General features: G+C 45.6%; 1 protein-coding gene across 1 annotated transcript; it reads right to left on the bottom strand.

Annotated features, from left to right (window-relative positions):
• Positions 1 to 2,580: 2,580 nt before the first annotated feature.
• On the bottom strand, positions 2,581 to 14,103 carry RFNG (RFNG O-fucosylpeptide 3-beta-N-acetylglucosaminyltransferase). Its single transcript, XM_038371813.2, has 9 exons — positions 13,964 to 14,103; positions 11,797 to 12,364; positions 10,542 to 10,590; positions 9,915 to 10,017; positions 9,318 to 9,471; positions 7,511 to 7,596; positions 7,257 to 7,422; positions 5,556 to 5,641; positions 2,581 to 5,318 (listed from the first exon to the last, which is right to left on the bottom strand). The coding sequence occupies exons 2-9, from the start codon at positions 12,292 to 12,294 to the stop codon at positions 5,252 to 5,254; spliced, it is 1,209 nt and encodes a 402-aa protein (XP_038227741.1). The 5' UTR covers positions 12,295 to 12,364; positions 13,964 to 14,103; the 3' UTR covers positions 2,581 to 5,251.
• Between the last annotated feature and the right edge of the window lie 6 nt (positions 14,104 to 14,109).

The raw sequence follows: 14,109 nt of genomic DNA, 5'->3' as shown, positions 1-14,109 counted from the left end.
CCACCACATGAACCTGCCCCATTAGCACCATGATGCCCGCATTGCCAGGGCCCGTGCTTTGAGAGAAGTTTGTGTCCGTGTCGTCATCACTCTCGTCACCGCGCTGACTTTGCCTACTCGCCCGGTTTCGCTTTGCCAGGTTCTGGTGCTGCATATACTGCTGGATAATGCGTGTAGTGTTTAATGTCTAATTGCCAAAATGATCTGAGCGGGCTTCAGGCTTGCCATGGTATGGTGTCTGCACAGAAAAAAGGCGCGGAATGATTGTCTGCCGTTGCTCTGACGGAGGGAGGGGCGACTGACGATATGGCTTACAGGGAATTAAAATCAACAAAGGGGGTGGTTTTACATCAAGGAGAAACAAAAACAACTGTCACACAGAATGGACCCCTCAAACATTGAACTCAAACCCCTGGGTTTAGCAGGCCAATGCTCAACCCACTAAGCTATCCCTCCCTCTGGTATTTCAGGCAGGACTGAATCTCCATTAAAGTTTTCAAGGTGCCCCTGACAGACCTCACCAAAACGATTGTCGGCCATTGATTTCACGGAGGGAGGGAGGAGCAAATGAATACAAAACAAATCGGGTCTATTTCTTGTTTCGGGCCACTCCATCTATCTTTTACATCTTTGGCTGGCAGCAGACGGTGCAATAGGACTGCTAGCCATCCTCATCTCTTGCCTGCTCACCATAAGATGGTACAATAGGACTGTCTGCAGGACTAAAGAGAATGACCTGGTTGAGTCACTCCTAATTTAGTCCCTGTGCCCATGTCAGCCCAGGTGCTCCTGACTGACCTTACCGAGGCGGCCAAGAGCACCTTGGACACGATGAGGATAGTTTTCAGGCCTATTGCACCGTCTGCTGCCACAAGGCAATGGGTTGCTGCTGCTGTGTAGCAATGCAGTGCCGCGTTTGCCAGCACCCAGGAGACATAAGGTAACAGTGAGCTGAACGGGCTCCATGCTTGCCGTGGAATGGCGTCTGCACAGGTAACTCAGGAAAAAAGGCGCAAAACGATTGTCTGCCGTTGCTTTCAGAGGGAGGGAGGGCCTGATGATATGTACCCAGAACCACCCGCGACAATGTTTTTTGCCCCATCAGGCATGGGGATCTCAACCCCCAGAATTTCAATGGGCAGCAGAGACTGCGGGAACTGGGGGATAGCTACCCACAGTGCAACACTCCGGAAGTCGACACTAGCCTTGGTACCGTGGATGCACTCAGTCAAGTTACTTAGAGCATTTTGTGTGGGGACACACACAATTGACTATATAAAAACTATTTCTAAAAAACTGACTTCTCTAAATTTGACCTAATTTCGTAGTGTAGACATACCATAGAGAGAGACTCCCGCTGGCTGAAGCCTACAACCTTATGCTAAGGGATCTGCGCTCTGCCTTGTGGCAGCTGAAGAACTCACAGCACAGGGTGAAGGGAAGCAGAGAGCAAGCACAGGCCCACGATGAGGCCATAAAGCAGGAGCTGGCAGCTCCATTGTGGGCAGGGTGGAGGCTGCTGACAACCCCCTACTGAAGCACTGCAGTAAGTAAGATCCCAATGGTGTGGACTTTTCTCTGAAAATGAAGGGAGACAACTATTCCTACCGGGCTAAGGTGGCCAATCCCAACTACAGGGCAGAACTGGTGTGGGCTGCAGAGACAGCTATCATGAAGTCCAGGAAATCAGCCAGAAGTATCTAGAACCCACTTAACCCTCAGCAAGTGTCCAAGTTGGCCCCATTGTGGGGGTGGAGCCCCCCAGCCCAGAGTCTTACAAGGACTCAACAGGCATCATGCAGCACTTACAGGACAATATAATACACTGGACCAATGGTCAACAGCCTCAGCAAGCTGAGCTCATGGGGAGAAAGTAACAGAACCACAGCCTGTCAGCTGCTGCACCGTGAACTGCTTCATGTGATGGGGTGACCATTTCAGGGAGGAGTCCAGCATCTGCCTCTGGCAGGCAGTGCTGGTGCTACTTCCACAAACTGTGGCATAGGGACAGTTCGGTCACTGATTAATGCGCATACACCTAGCTTTACTTTTAATTTAACTTATTGCTAGAAACAAAGGACCATTTCTGATGATTTCTAACTCAGCTACTGGCTCCTGAGGAGCATCAGAGCTGCTCTACATTTTGGTCAATGCTTCAAACAGGTGTTTGGCAATACTGCACAAACTAAATGGGAAGGCAAGAGGATGCTCTAATATTTCTAAGCCCCTCCGCTCACTCAGGTTTATTTTTATCTAGCAGTAATGAGAGTGCAGGTCTGGCAACACCATTTAGTGCACTGCTTCTCAACCCTATTTCTCCCTCCCAGGACCCCAAAACTGCCTAAATCCCACAATTCTTTGCAGCCCTTTGGGGGTTGAAGCAAGAAATCACAGGTGGCTTTTGCATTGGCAGAAGTTTTGGGGGTTCGTGGATGTTGTGTAGGGACTAAGTTTGACGCAAGGCAATAGTTGCAGGGTGTGCGAGGCTCAGGGCAGGTTACTGGTGTAGAGTGTTAGAGATTTACTGCATATATTGCTACTGATGTCAGGGAACTTAACAGAGGACACTGAAAACCTGGCCCACCTTTAAATATTTATTTAATTAAAAGAAAACACTTTAGATGAGACATACCAGATTGTCTGGAACACTCCCATCTTATGGCAGCAGCGGCTACCATAGTAGAAACATTTATGAAAAACTTTAAAAGGAGCCCAAACAACAACTTGTTAAAGGCCAGTGCTCTGCACTGCCATATAGGAGGCATGCATTTCTTTTTGAAGCCCAGCCTATAGGCCTTTCAGTTGTGGGTATGCCAAAGAGGTAGCATTCTCAGCCCTGGGAATCAGGAAGAGTATTGGACCAAACTTTTAGGACTCCGTCCTGGTGCTACTGAAATCAATATGAGTTTTTCCATTGACTTCAATATAGTAGGATCAGGCCTTAGTCTTAACTGATCTGTCATATGTGGTATATCTGGCAATTCTAGAGCAGTCCATGGACCAAGAACAGATGCTGCAGTAAAGAAGCAGTTAATCAGCATTTGGAGGCACAGAGTCCCATTAATGACTCGTTAATTTATGGAATTCTTTGCCACAGGAAGACAGGCATTGTGGCCAAGTACTTAAGATTCAAAAAGGACTGGATATTTATATGGCTATCAAGAATATCCAGTTGTAATTACTGACAAATTTTTTGGAAGGGATATTATTCAGGCTTAAGGGATCAGGAGGGAGACCTAAGGTGCAGACAGATTATTCCACATTATGGCATCTTCTGTAGCATTTGGTTCTGTCTGGCCACTGTCTGAGAAAGGAGGCTGGGCTAGATGGACCACTGATCTGATGCAGTCTGGCAATTCCAGTGTTCCCAGCCTGGCCTCTTGGCCAAAGAATGGAGTTAGTGCCACATCAAGAAGATGAAGGAGGGCAAAAAAGGGTCACAACATCTGAGAAGTCAGAGAGACAGATTCAGGATTGTGACAGCTAGAAGGCCTGGACCTTATCCCTCAGGAGAATTAGTCTCTCTAGAAAGCAGGAAAACATGCATGGCTAAACCCTAAAGGGTCTTTGTTAGCGAGAGATGGGAATAATCCTCTTCAGAAAGAGTTACACAACTCCATGAAGCCTCATGACTGAATACCTGAGAAGTGTGCCTATATACTCTACCCACTTTACAAATGAGAGAGGTCACATGACTCAACCACGGCCACACAGTGCATTGGTGGCAGAGACAGAATTAGAAACCAAGAGTTCCTTCCTGACAGCTCCATGCTCAGGTCACAGTGCTTGGAATTACAATTTGCTAATATGTAATTCTGCTGCTTTCCCCCCATTTCAGTGTTAGTCATTAGGACCAGGAACCAGCGAAGAGCTTGTGAAAGGCCCATTAGACTAAGGGAGGGTCCTGCAAAGTAATTTTTGACACTGCTTTTCCAAACCATGCCAGCAATGGAATGTGCAAGCCTCAGTGTGGACTAAGAGTAAAATGACAGACTTTTGGAGTCCCTTCTTTCCCCACGCCAAAACCAAACTCCTTTTCCTTTGAAGAGCACTGGTAAATCCTACAGCAGAAACTCTGCAGACAAGGGGCTGAGCCCCTCATTTGGAGGGAGTGTGCAAGCCTTTCTTCTAGCGCACCTCTTCCTGGCTGGCTTGCGGAGGAAAAGTGAACACAGATCTTCCTCAGGCCTAGAGCTCAAAGGTCCATTTATGTAACTGGCCTGGGTGATCACACAAGTCCAGTCAAAGGCCCCAAATGACAGCACCTGAGGGCACTGCAGCTAACCCAGGTTTCTCCTCCCACATAGGCTTTGGGATGCAGCAAGACTGCAGAAGCAGGAAGGAGGCTGCAGGCTGTTTTAGCGACCCAGGATCAGATGCCAACCAGGCACCATACTGTGGATTACACTGGGAGGAAGGACCTAATAATATTCCCACAAACATCTCTCTCAGTATCAAACTGCCAGGAAATAGTATGAGCCAAGACCAAGCACCTTTGGATCTGCAGCCTATCATGGAAAACCACCACCATCTTCCAACCAGAAAGAGATCTAAGTGTGCTATCCTCATGGAAGCCAGACTCAAGAGACAGGGGGGCTAAAGGAGAGAACATATGCTTAAGAGGTTCCGATGTGGTCCTCAGCCTGTCATGCAGGGCAGACTGGCATAATTTTGTTCTTGGTAAACCCATCTCTGCCTCACTGGAAGTGCAGATGTTTCAGCTAAATTCCCGCACATCTCAGACATTGGGATAAGAAAAAACAACAAGCTGGAGAAGTTCCTGAATCATTCTGCTTCCAAGGAGCCAAATTAAAAATCCCTCCCTCCCCACCATGGGGCCTAAATTCTGCCCTGGCATCTCAGCAGCACAAAGACTGATCCCTAGAAGCCCTATTCAGAACACTAGTTCCAGTGCTATGATTCCAGGCACTGCATTCCACTCTAATTTTAAGGTACAAACACATGTGATAGCCACAGGGCTTTTAACTAGCAAAGCATGGATAAAACCAGACAGGAAGTAGGAGGGGGTGCTTAACCTTTGAGACATTATAAGAAGAGCTGGAAGTTCAGAGAGCAAAGCGTAGGACAGTTTCTTCCTTGGGATATTTCAGACAGCAGCTGTTGAGGCTCACACTCCTGCCATCGGAATGAAGTGATCGGGAGAATCTTACTTTTGTAGATTTTTCTTGTTCATCTCCAAGAAAAGCATCTTGTGCAGGTCAGATACCAAATGTCAAGGTAAGGTCTGAGGTCACAGTATATTTTTAGTGGGACACCAAGTAGTGTCAGGATAGAGAAGACAATGGACAGATCTGAATCTGTGAAAAGAAAAAGATGAAAAGACAACATGAGATATGAGTTCATCAGTTTGGGGACACATCAACTAAAACTCTTGGAACGTTCGTGCATCCCAAAACTGCAGGGAAATTGGCCATAATCCAATTGGAGTGTGGAGGCAATACAAGAAATGCTGACCCAGCCTGTGTGCTTGAGTTTTCTGGAGTCTGTAGGTATGGACAGGGCAAGCCGAATTTGTTTTGGAAGCAGGTACTCACCGGGTTGGATCTTGCTGCAAGCCAAACACTCCTGCCACACTCACAACATTGTGTTTGTTCTCAAGGCCCCCGTAACTCAGGGTGACCTGAAAAAGCAAATGTAAAGTCAGAACCTGCAACATAACGGAGAGTGACTGAGTGGAAGAGATCTTAATGAGGGATAAGGAGGAGGATCTAAAGGGAAAGAGATGTCCTAGGTGATTTGGGTGTCAGAAGTTACACATAAAAGGTGATTGGTTTCATAGTAGCAGCCGTGTTAGTCTGTATTCGCAAAAAGAAAAGGAGTACTTGTGGCACCTTAGAGACTAACAAATTTGTTAGTCTCTAAGGTGCCACAAGTACTCCTTTTCTTTTTATAAAAGGTGATTGTTATAATGGTTCACTTAGGATAGAAGCCTTTTGAGAGAACCTGCTGACCATCCAAAGCAGAACAGGAAGAAGAAATCAGACAGAGCGAGGGAGACAAGAAAAGCTTAGATAAGCAGCCCTGGAGGAGAAGATACCACCTAACTAACTATATGTGTAAGCTTTAGTGTGGCATCCATTACCATAATGTCTGAATGACTAACAAAACAGTAATAAATTCATCCTCACAGACACTCTTGTTAGATCAGTCGTATTATCCTCATTTTACACAGTGGGAAAATGGAGGCACAGAGAAGTTAAATGACTTGTGCAGGATCACACTATGAGTATGGCAGAGCTGGCAACAGATCTCTGAAGCCTGAGTCCAGTGTCTTAACAATAAAACCATTCTTCCATACGGAAGCTGCATTACACATTTCCTAAGTCTAAAGCCTAAGAGTTTAGTTTTCTGATAATCTTTAGGAACAACAAGATTTTCTGATTAGCTGTTAAAGTTAGTCTCAGGAGAAAGGGCAATCACAAAGGGAGGGCAAGATTCATTGCCGCTTACTTCTGGTGTGATTACACCAGATCTGAATGTGGCCCTGAATGTGTTTGCCTAATAAAACTGTTAGAACAATTCGAATGAGTATTCTGTGGGTGGGCAACTGTGTTCTTGTTTAGGGCGTACATAGATAAGTAGCGGAGGAATTTTAGTTTGGGGCACTTTACAGCACCACCTATTGTCCATCAAAGAAGATGCTGTAGAAGTAATTATTTTTAAACAATTCTATTGTATTTCAATACTCACAACTAATACTGAAGAAACCTCTTTAGCAACTTAACACTTGATATGCAGACAAGTCACTCTCTTAAGAGAGTCCATATAATTTAATATATGATCAGACAGACATTTAATGATGTCCCCATTATTGGTATGAATTAAAGCTGAGGCTGAATCACTTTGCCAGAAAAAAATGCAAATCTCTTGCTTTCATAGGTGTACTGTACATTCGTGTGCCTCAGGAATGGAAAGGAAGAAGACAGAGGTGGTAAGATAACAGCATGGCTGGGGCTGGAAGCGACAGTCAGAGAAGGGGAGAACTAAAGGTGACCCAGCTGGCCAGGATGGAAATGTGCCTGTTATCCAAATGCAGGTGGTGGACATGGGACTGCCCTGGTCAGCTACATAAGCAGCTTGGAGTAACAGTGAGATTGCAGGCCTGATACCATCTGCCTTTCCTGAAAACCAGGGAGAAGGTAGCTGTGCCTGCAGAGATGATTTCTTTTGATCAGACTGAGGAGCATCTCAAAGGCCAGGGCCTGCTTTGAGCAAGGCATGAGGCTTAGCCTTACCTGCTGTAGCACTGTCTCGCCTTGTAGTCTCTGCAGATTCTCCAGATGGGAATGGAACAAGGGGCTGTGCAGCAGCTTCACCTCCAGCAGCCCCTCGATGATGTAACCGATGGTGCAATCATCAGGAAGACGGACCCTATCTGCAGTGCTGATGAAGTTACCCAAGCTGTCAGGAGAGAGGATGGAGATGGAGAGTCAAATGCACCTTTAATGCTATCAAAGCCATGGGGTCTGTGCTACAGAGGTGCATTTACCTGGCCCAGGGACTCATCTTCAGGGCAAGACCCCTGCTGATACAGAACCCTGCTCCACCTGTGGCAAACCAGAACTTCACAGTTGTCTAGTGAACAGCAAAAGCAACAAGAAAAAAAGAGACACTTGTTAATGATATTCAGCTTTTCCCATCTGCCTGGGTAGGGAAAAGGATCTTCTGCTCTGCAGCACATTGGACACATGCTCTGAGCAAATATCTGGACTTTGGGCTACCCCTGCCTCTTTGGACTCCTGGAAGCTAGACATTCTCTCATCAGGCAACTCTTATCACCTTGCAGCTGCCACCACAGGGCCAGTGGAATCTGAGTGAACCAGGGAGCATACAGGGAATGGAAAACCAGTGGAGAACTGAGGAGAAGCCCTACTCCCCTGTGCAACCCCCTGTATGGTGATTCTGCACTCCAGAGTCATAGTCAGCCTGGAACAAGCTTCTCTGGGGGAATCAGAGGAGCCCTGCTGGAACCAAGTGATTAAGGCCGAGGAGACTACTTAATCATACAGGGTTTTTCATAAGAGGCAAGTTCACCTGGATGCATTGCCAGGGAATTTATCTACTGGTCTGGCAACTTGGCACCTGCTCCCCAAGATAGAGATGCTCATGTATCTTGTGACTGAGACACACTGGGGCTCCAGGGAAATGACTGCTCAATACTGGAAGTGACCATTCCCAGCCAAGTCACAGAGCGATGGTATAATCCCCTGAGGTTAGCTCAGGATGGCAGCAGACGAAGTACTGGGATGTTACTTTCTAGAAGAGAAAGCCTGACATTCAGAAGACTCTACAGTTTTGACTGGACTTTTCCTGCCTATGCTGATTGGCTGTCTGCTCCGGCCCTCTCCCTCCCCCCTTCTCCCTTAATCTCCTCACATTAGCTTCATACCACACTTGTCCCTCTTACCCTCTTCTCCCCTGACCTGTTCCCTTCCTCTTCCCTGCCCTTCAGTGTCCCCTTTCCCTTCACCTTTATTTCAATTTCACAGATCCTCTCCTAACTACCTCCCTCCACCAAAAGCTATGGAACTAACATGATGTTTGCTGCCATCACATTGTTCACTCTACTTCTGTGTTCTACCCCTTCCTCTACTCTCTGTCTGTCTTGTCTGTTTTGACTGTAAGGTCTTTGGGGGCAGGGACTGCCTACTACTGCTGTGTTTGTACAGTGCCTAATACAATGGAGTCCTATTCTTGGTTAAAAGAAAAGGAGGACTTGTGGCACCTTAGAGACCAACAAATTTATTTGAGCATAAGCTTTCGTGAGCTACAGCTCACTTCATCTTCTTCATCACAAGAAATTCAGTTTTTCCACTGAACGCATCTGAAGAAGTGAGCTATAGCTCACGAAAGCTTATGCTCAAATAAATTTGTTAGTTTCTAAGGTGCCACAAGTACTCTTTTTCTTTTTGCGAATACAGACTAACACAGCTGCTACTCTGAAACCTATTCTTGGTTGGTATTTAGGCATTACTGTAAAAATATGATTAATAATCATAAGTAAAAGAGGATCAAGATGGTAGCTCCCAGAACTGAGTGGAGATACCCGTAGAAACTGACTTGGCTGAGGGGTGCTAAGGGAGCATTCCTCACACCCAAAGGTTGAAGTAGGGAGAGCCTGTTCTCCCCCAGCTACCTGTAAAGGGAGAAGAACCCCTGTTCAGCTCACAAGACCATTTGTAAATTGCAAATTAACTCAAAGATTTTGTACATGGGATGTTGTGAACTGTTCGCCTTCTTAAAAGCTCGGAGGCGGGGGGAGGGGGGTAGAATGGACAGTTACAGAGCATGCTTACTGATCCATCACTCCGGACATGGTCAGCTGCCTCTATGGGGTGGTCCAGGCTTGGCCTCCCCACATATACATCCTGGCTGTGTGAGAAGGCAGACAAGAGACGAAGGAGATTCTGTGGATTCACATAGTTGTCATCATCCACATGGCAAAACCATCTGCAGACAAAGCAGGGCAGACACAGTCACACAGCTGAGGCACTGAGGAAGCGACGTAAAGTTTCTATGTACTGAGTTCTCTTCAGTGAAGATCTTAGTCTCTCAGATTTGGGATAAAGCGACTGGAAAAAAGAAGCCCTCAGAGTGAAAACGCAGAAGTTAGAAGTCAAAGCTGCCAATACTTCCCAACTCTAGGAGAGAGGGTGAAGTCAGTAGCCCGCTTGTGAGCTCTTCCTTGCTATAGCCTTTCACCTGACTCTTGTGTATAAGTGCTTCTTTTCCTGCTGCTACCCCTTCCCTATGCTCATCACCACCACACTCTGGGATCACAGCCTGGATTATGCTCATGCACTACTGGAACTAGAAAGGAGAATGCTGGGATTTCCCTTGAACTCCGCATTGGAGTGAACAAAGCTATAGTTGGAACAATGAGTCTCACATACTTTCTCCCAGATTCGAGGAATTTATCGTATTCCACAGACATCTTGCAGCAGAGTGCCTGGCGGGTGTGAACAGCAGAGCAGTTGGTGTTGATCATGTGATCTCCTAAGAAAATGAAGGTCAAAATGGTCAAGATTGGGATGAATGCATAATCTGGGAGAGAGAGCATGTGCACATCTTGAACACAAACCTGAAACATGGACATGGTGCACATGCAATGCATATGTAGAGAGCTGCATGCAGGGTGTGTGGCGCTTAGAGAGTGAGCATGTAGCACATAGGGTGAAGAACATGTGAATATGGAGCCAGACAGCAGGGAAAGTGAATCATGTAGAGGGACAGTGCACAAGGGGGATCGTGAAAATTAACCCTCAAACAGTTACACTGAAACTTACAAACAGAAAGGAAAAAAGTGAATGTGAAGATTAACCCAGTGACGATGAAGTTCCTGAAGTTCCTACAAATCCAAATTAGGAAAGAAGAAAACAGCATTTCCCTGCTCTGAGCTTCCAGCTCCCTTTCTCCAATCACATGCACAGCACAGAATGAGGTCCCTCGAGGGAGAGGATGGCAGCAAGTCAGCACCCATAGTCAAAAGACCCAGTATGCATTTGAACTACATGGCTTACCTGCTCTTAGGCGTAGTTCACGGTCCTCCCAATCTGTAAATATAAACGTCTGTGGGAGACACAAAGACATTAGGAAAAAAGGGGCTTCCCTTTCCAAAGATTTCAGAAAGGGACAGATTAATTTTAGCTTCACCCAGTCCCCAATTAGAACTGCCAGTAATTTATCTAGTTATTTTTCAGTGGCCATTGTGAAAAGAACTGGTGTTAACTTGGTCCGTTGCCTATTGGATTGGTTTCTACATCACAAAAACCACCAGCACATTCGGTATTGATTGATCCCTCACTGGCAATTTCAGCAGAGAATCCAAGACAGAAGTACCCTCCTGTCTCAGGGCAGGGCTGAGGAATCCCAAGTTCAGGAATAAGCTGTTTTTCAGAAGTTTCTTCCTCTGCACTCTCCTCTTCCACCCCATCCTAAAAGATAGCACACCCGCTTGACAGGATATTGCCCCAGATAGTCAGTGGGCCTAGAAAAATCAACAGAATTCTGGGGAAGAATGAAAGTAAGGGTGAAAAGATCCAGTTGGTAGCAATATCCTGCCCCAGACAGGTGGAGAAGATTCATAACATCTGGATAGGATTTTATTAATCTCCACAAATGCATTGAAACTTCTACGTTAAGGGACAGATTCTGTGCTACATCTCATTCGAAGACCCAGTCACTGTATTGAAGAGCATATAGTCTGAAAGTATTGGCTCAGACACATCAGCACCAGCATCAGGAATTGTGGATGACTATGCAATGGCTCTCTCCAAGCTTGGCAAATTTTCTCCAGCTGCAGCTTCTCTCTGGACCTGTGACCTGTAGCCTTTTATTTTAAGTGAATTTAGGGATGCTATCTTACACCACAGTGGATTCAGCTCTGGTTGCTAGTTTCAAGCTCAACAGAGTCTGCCTTGCAAGTTTTATTAGTCACACGCAAGGTTATAATAATCCAAGCATATATCAATCCCAAGAACACTCCTGCACAAATTACAGACCCCAGGCCACAAGAAGACAGATTGTGCATCCAGACTAATATTCTACCATCCAGTAGCAGCTCATTTTAGGCTTTTGGTCAGATGGACTATTTACAGAAACTCAGTCCTAATCCTGCAGGAAGAACAGGTTTAATGAACTGGTAGGGAATACAGAGAGTGAAATTGCAGCATGACCATGGAGGGCAGTGGGATTATGGCAGATCTTGAACCTGCAGTCACAGAGAGGGGGGGCTCCCACTATAACTGTCCTATCCCTGTGAGGAAGCTCTCTCACCTGTCTTTTGACCTGTGAAATCCAGGTTTGGAAGAGCAAGTCCAGCCTAGTTTTATGATACTTTCTTGTCGTTTTCACAGCAATAAAAATATCCTTCAGCTCCAAATTCTCCTTAATGGAATCACCTGCAGGTCCATGGTGGTCCTTCAACATAGTGTGAAGAGAACTGGTGGGGCTCCCATCCTGCTCCTCAAGTTTCAGGCTGGATCCCCCAGCACGTAGGCTGTAATCCCCCCATTTTTCTACAGTTTCATCTTTCACTCTGTGTGCAGTATCAGTTCCCTCACTGTCCAAATGGTCTGTTGAGCTGGAATCTGCCTGATGGTGGTGGAACTCACTTTTGCAGGAAGCATTAAAAGGAGGTGGTGGATGGGGTTGTGGATAGCCCCTATGTCTCCAGGTAGTCTGGAATTTGGGGATTAGCAGGAGAAGGAAAGCACAGAAGGTCACGGACAGCAGGAAGCAGATCTTATTGAGTCCAATGCAGGAAAGTGTCATTCTTCAGCCCCCAGGGCTCCTGCCATGTTGCACAGTTGGGACATTACGTCACATAGAATGGATCACAGCTCTGCAGGAGAGAATAGGAGAGGTTGAGGGATCTGTGGGACAGACTTGCATCACAGTCTTGCTATATTTTGTTTACAAACCACTGAATCAGCAGAGCTCGGTGTGTTCTATGCCTGGAACATCTGCTTGCCTCTGCCCCATGAAACCTCACTTTCCTCTTTTACATCCTACCTCAAGATACTTTTTTTTCCCTAGCCACCCTTTCCCCAGTGCCCATACATTGCTGTCCCTAGTCACCATAGCCTCAGCACCACCCTAGTTATACTAACACCAACACCCACTCTCAGTTATAGGTACTGCTGTATTGATAATGCTATCTCTGTCGCTCCCTGACCTTGTTTCAAATCCCTTGCTTGCACTATCCACTGTAACAGCTACCATTAAAAACTTAACTTTTTATTAATCACACAGAAAAAGGAAAAACAGTTAAAGCATTTGAAATTTAAGGAGTTAAGTAAAATCTGTATTTAAAGAACTTCCTTTATTCTTTTTCTTTGTATAGTTTAAAAGGGGGAAGTCCCTTGTTTGACCTTCTTTTTAAGTGGTATTAAAGATGATTTTAACTGTCCATGCTGGGAACAAGTGAAAAAAAATTAGTTTAGACTGTCTTGACTTGTTCCTAGTCAAACATTTTAAGGCCAGAAGGAACCATGATAATCCTCTGAGTCTAGTCTGATCTGCACAACACAGGCAGAAGAACCACACCTACTAATTTTTGCATCAAGATCATAGCTTTTATTTGAGCCATAGCACATCTTTCAGAAAGACATCCAGTCTTCACTTAAAGTTGTTGCTGTTTCCTTCAAGACAAAACACAGATGAAGGGAGAAAGAAAAACTAGCAAAGGTAGAAAGAACACCTTCTATTTCAGTAGAGTTTTTTGTTTGTAAATCAGTTGCTGCAAAGTTATAGTCAAGTGGTCTTATTAGATTGTCAGATTTAGCAAACTTTTACTAGTTGGGCTAAAAACATTGTTTACAGCTTGCCTTTTCATTACAGCAGTGTTGCAAAAGATGGATTTGTCTTGGCTGGCTAAACCGGACTGTGATTAGATAGAAGACCAATAGGAAATGATAGGAAAGAAAAAAGAAGAAGAAGAAGGACGATGTCACCCAAGAAATGGTGTGGTAATAGGCAATTCTGTTTCACATCCCATGTGGAGTTCAGGATTCAGCAGAACCAGATGTAGGTGCTGATGTCACTGATTTCCTCTTTTTCAGGGTATATGTTAGAGCTCCAAACAGGTGGCAACAGCCATGACTGTAAACCTTGCTCTTCACCAGCAAACTGTTCCATCTACAGGGTCCTAAACGAGTTGTCAAGTGACCCCTGGGAAAAGCAGCATCCAGAAAGGTGCAGCAACCTTTCCTCATTAACATCACTCAATTAAAACATATTTACAGTGATTCCAACTAGAAACTGTTTTCCTCCTGTTTTCTTCTATTTCTAGAATACTACAGCTGGTTGTTATGCAAACCTGGGACTTCCCCAAAAGAGTCAACCCCCATGTTAAACACATTCAGGTTATGTCAGTCTTTTTGTTTCACTTTTTGCTTGATCTATAAATACTACAGAACAGGCTGAGCTGGATGCATTTTACCTTTCATCTGTTTAGGTGGCTTGGGACATTGGCTTTGGCACAAGCGTCCTCTTCTGTCGGGTCACATCTGTGTCCCTGAGAACCCGTGGACTCCTCGGGGCTGGAGCTGCAGTGCCGGCCTGTGCATTGCAGGATGCTCCCCGTGC

This window comes from Dermochelys coriacea, chromosome 14 (assembly GCF_009764565.3).
Source record: "Dermochelys coriacea isolate rDerCor1 chromosome 14, rDerCor1.pri.v4, whole genome shotgun sequence".
NCBI lineage: Eukaryota > Metazoa > Chordata > Testudines > Dermochelyidae > Dermochelys > Dermochelys coriacea.
Note: the sequence above shows the minus strand (reverse complement) of the source record. Positions and strands in the feature narration are given on the sequence as shown.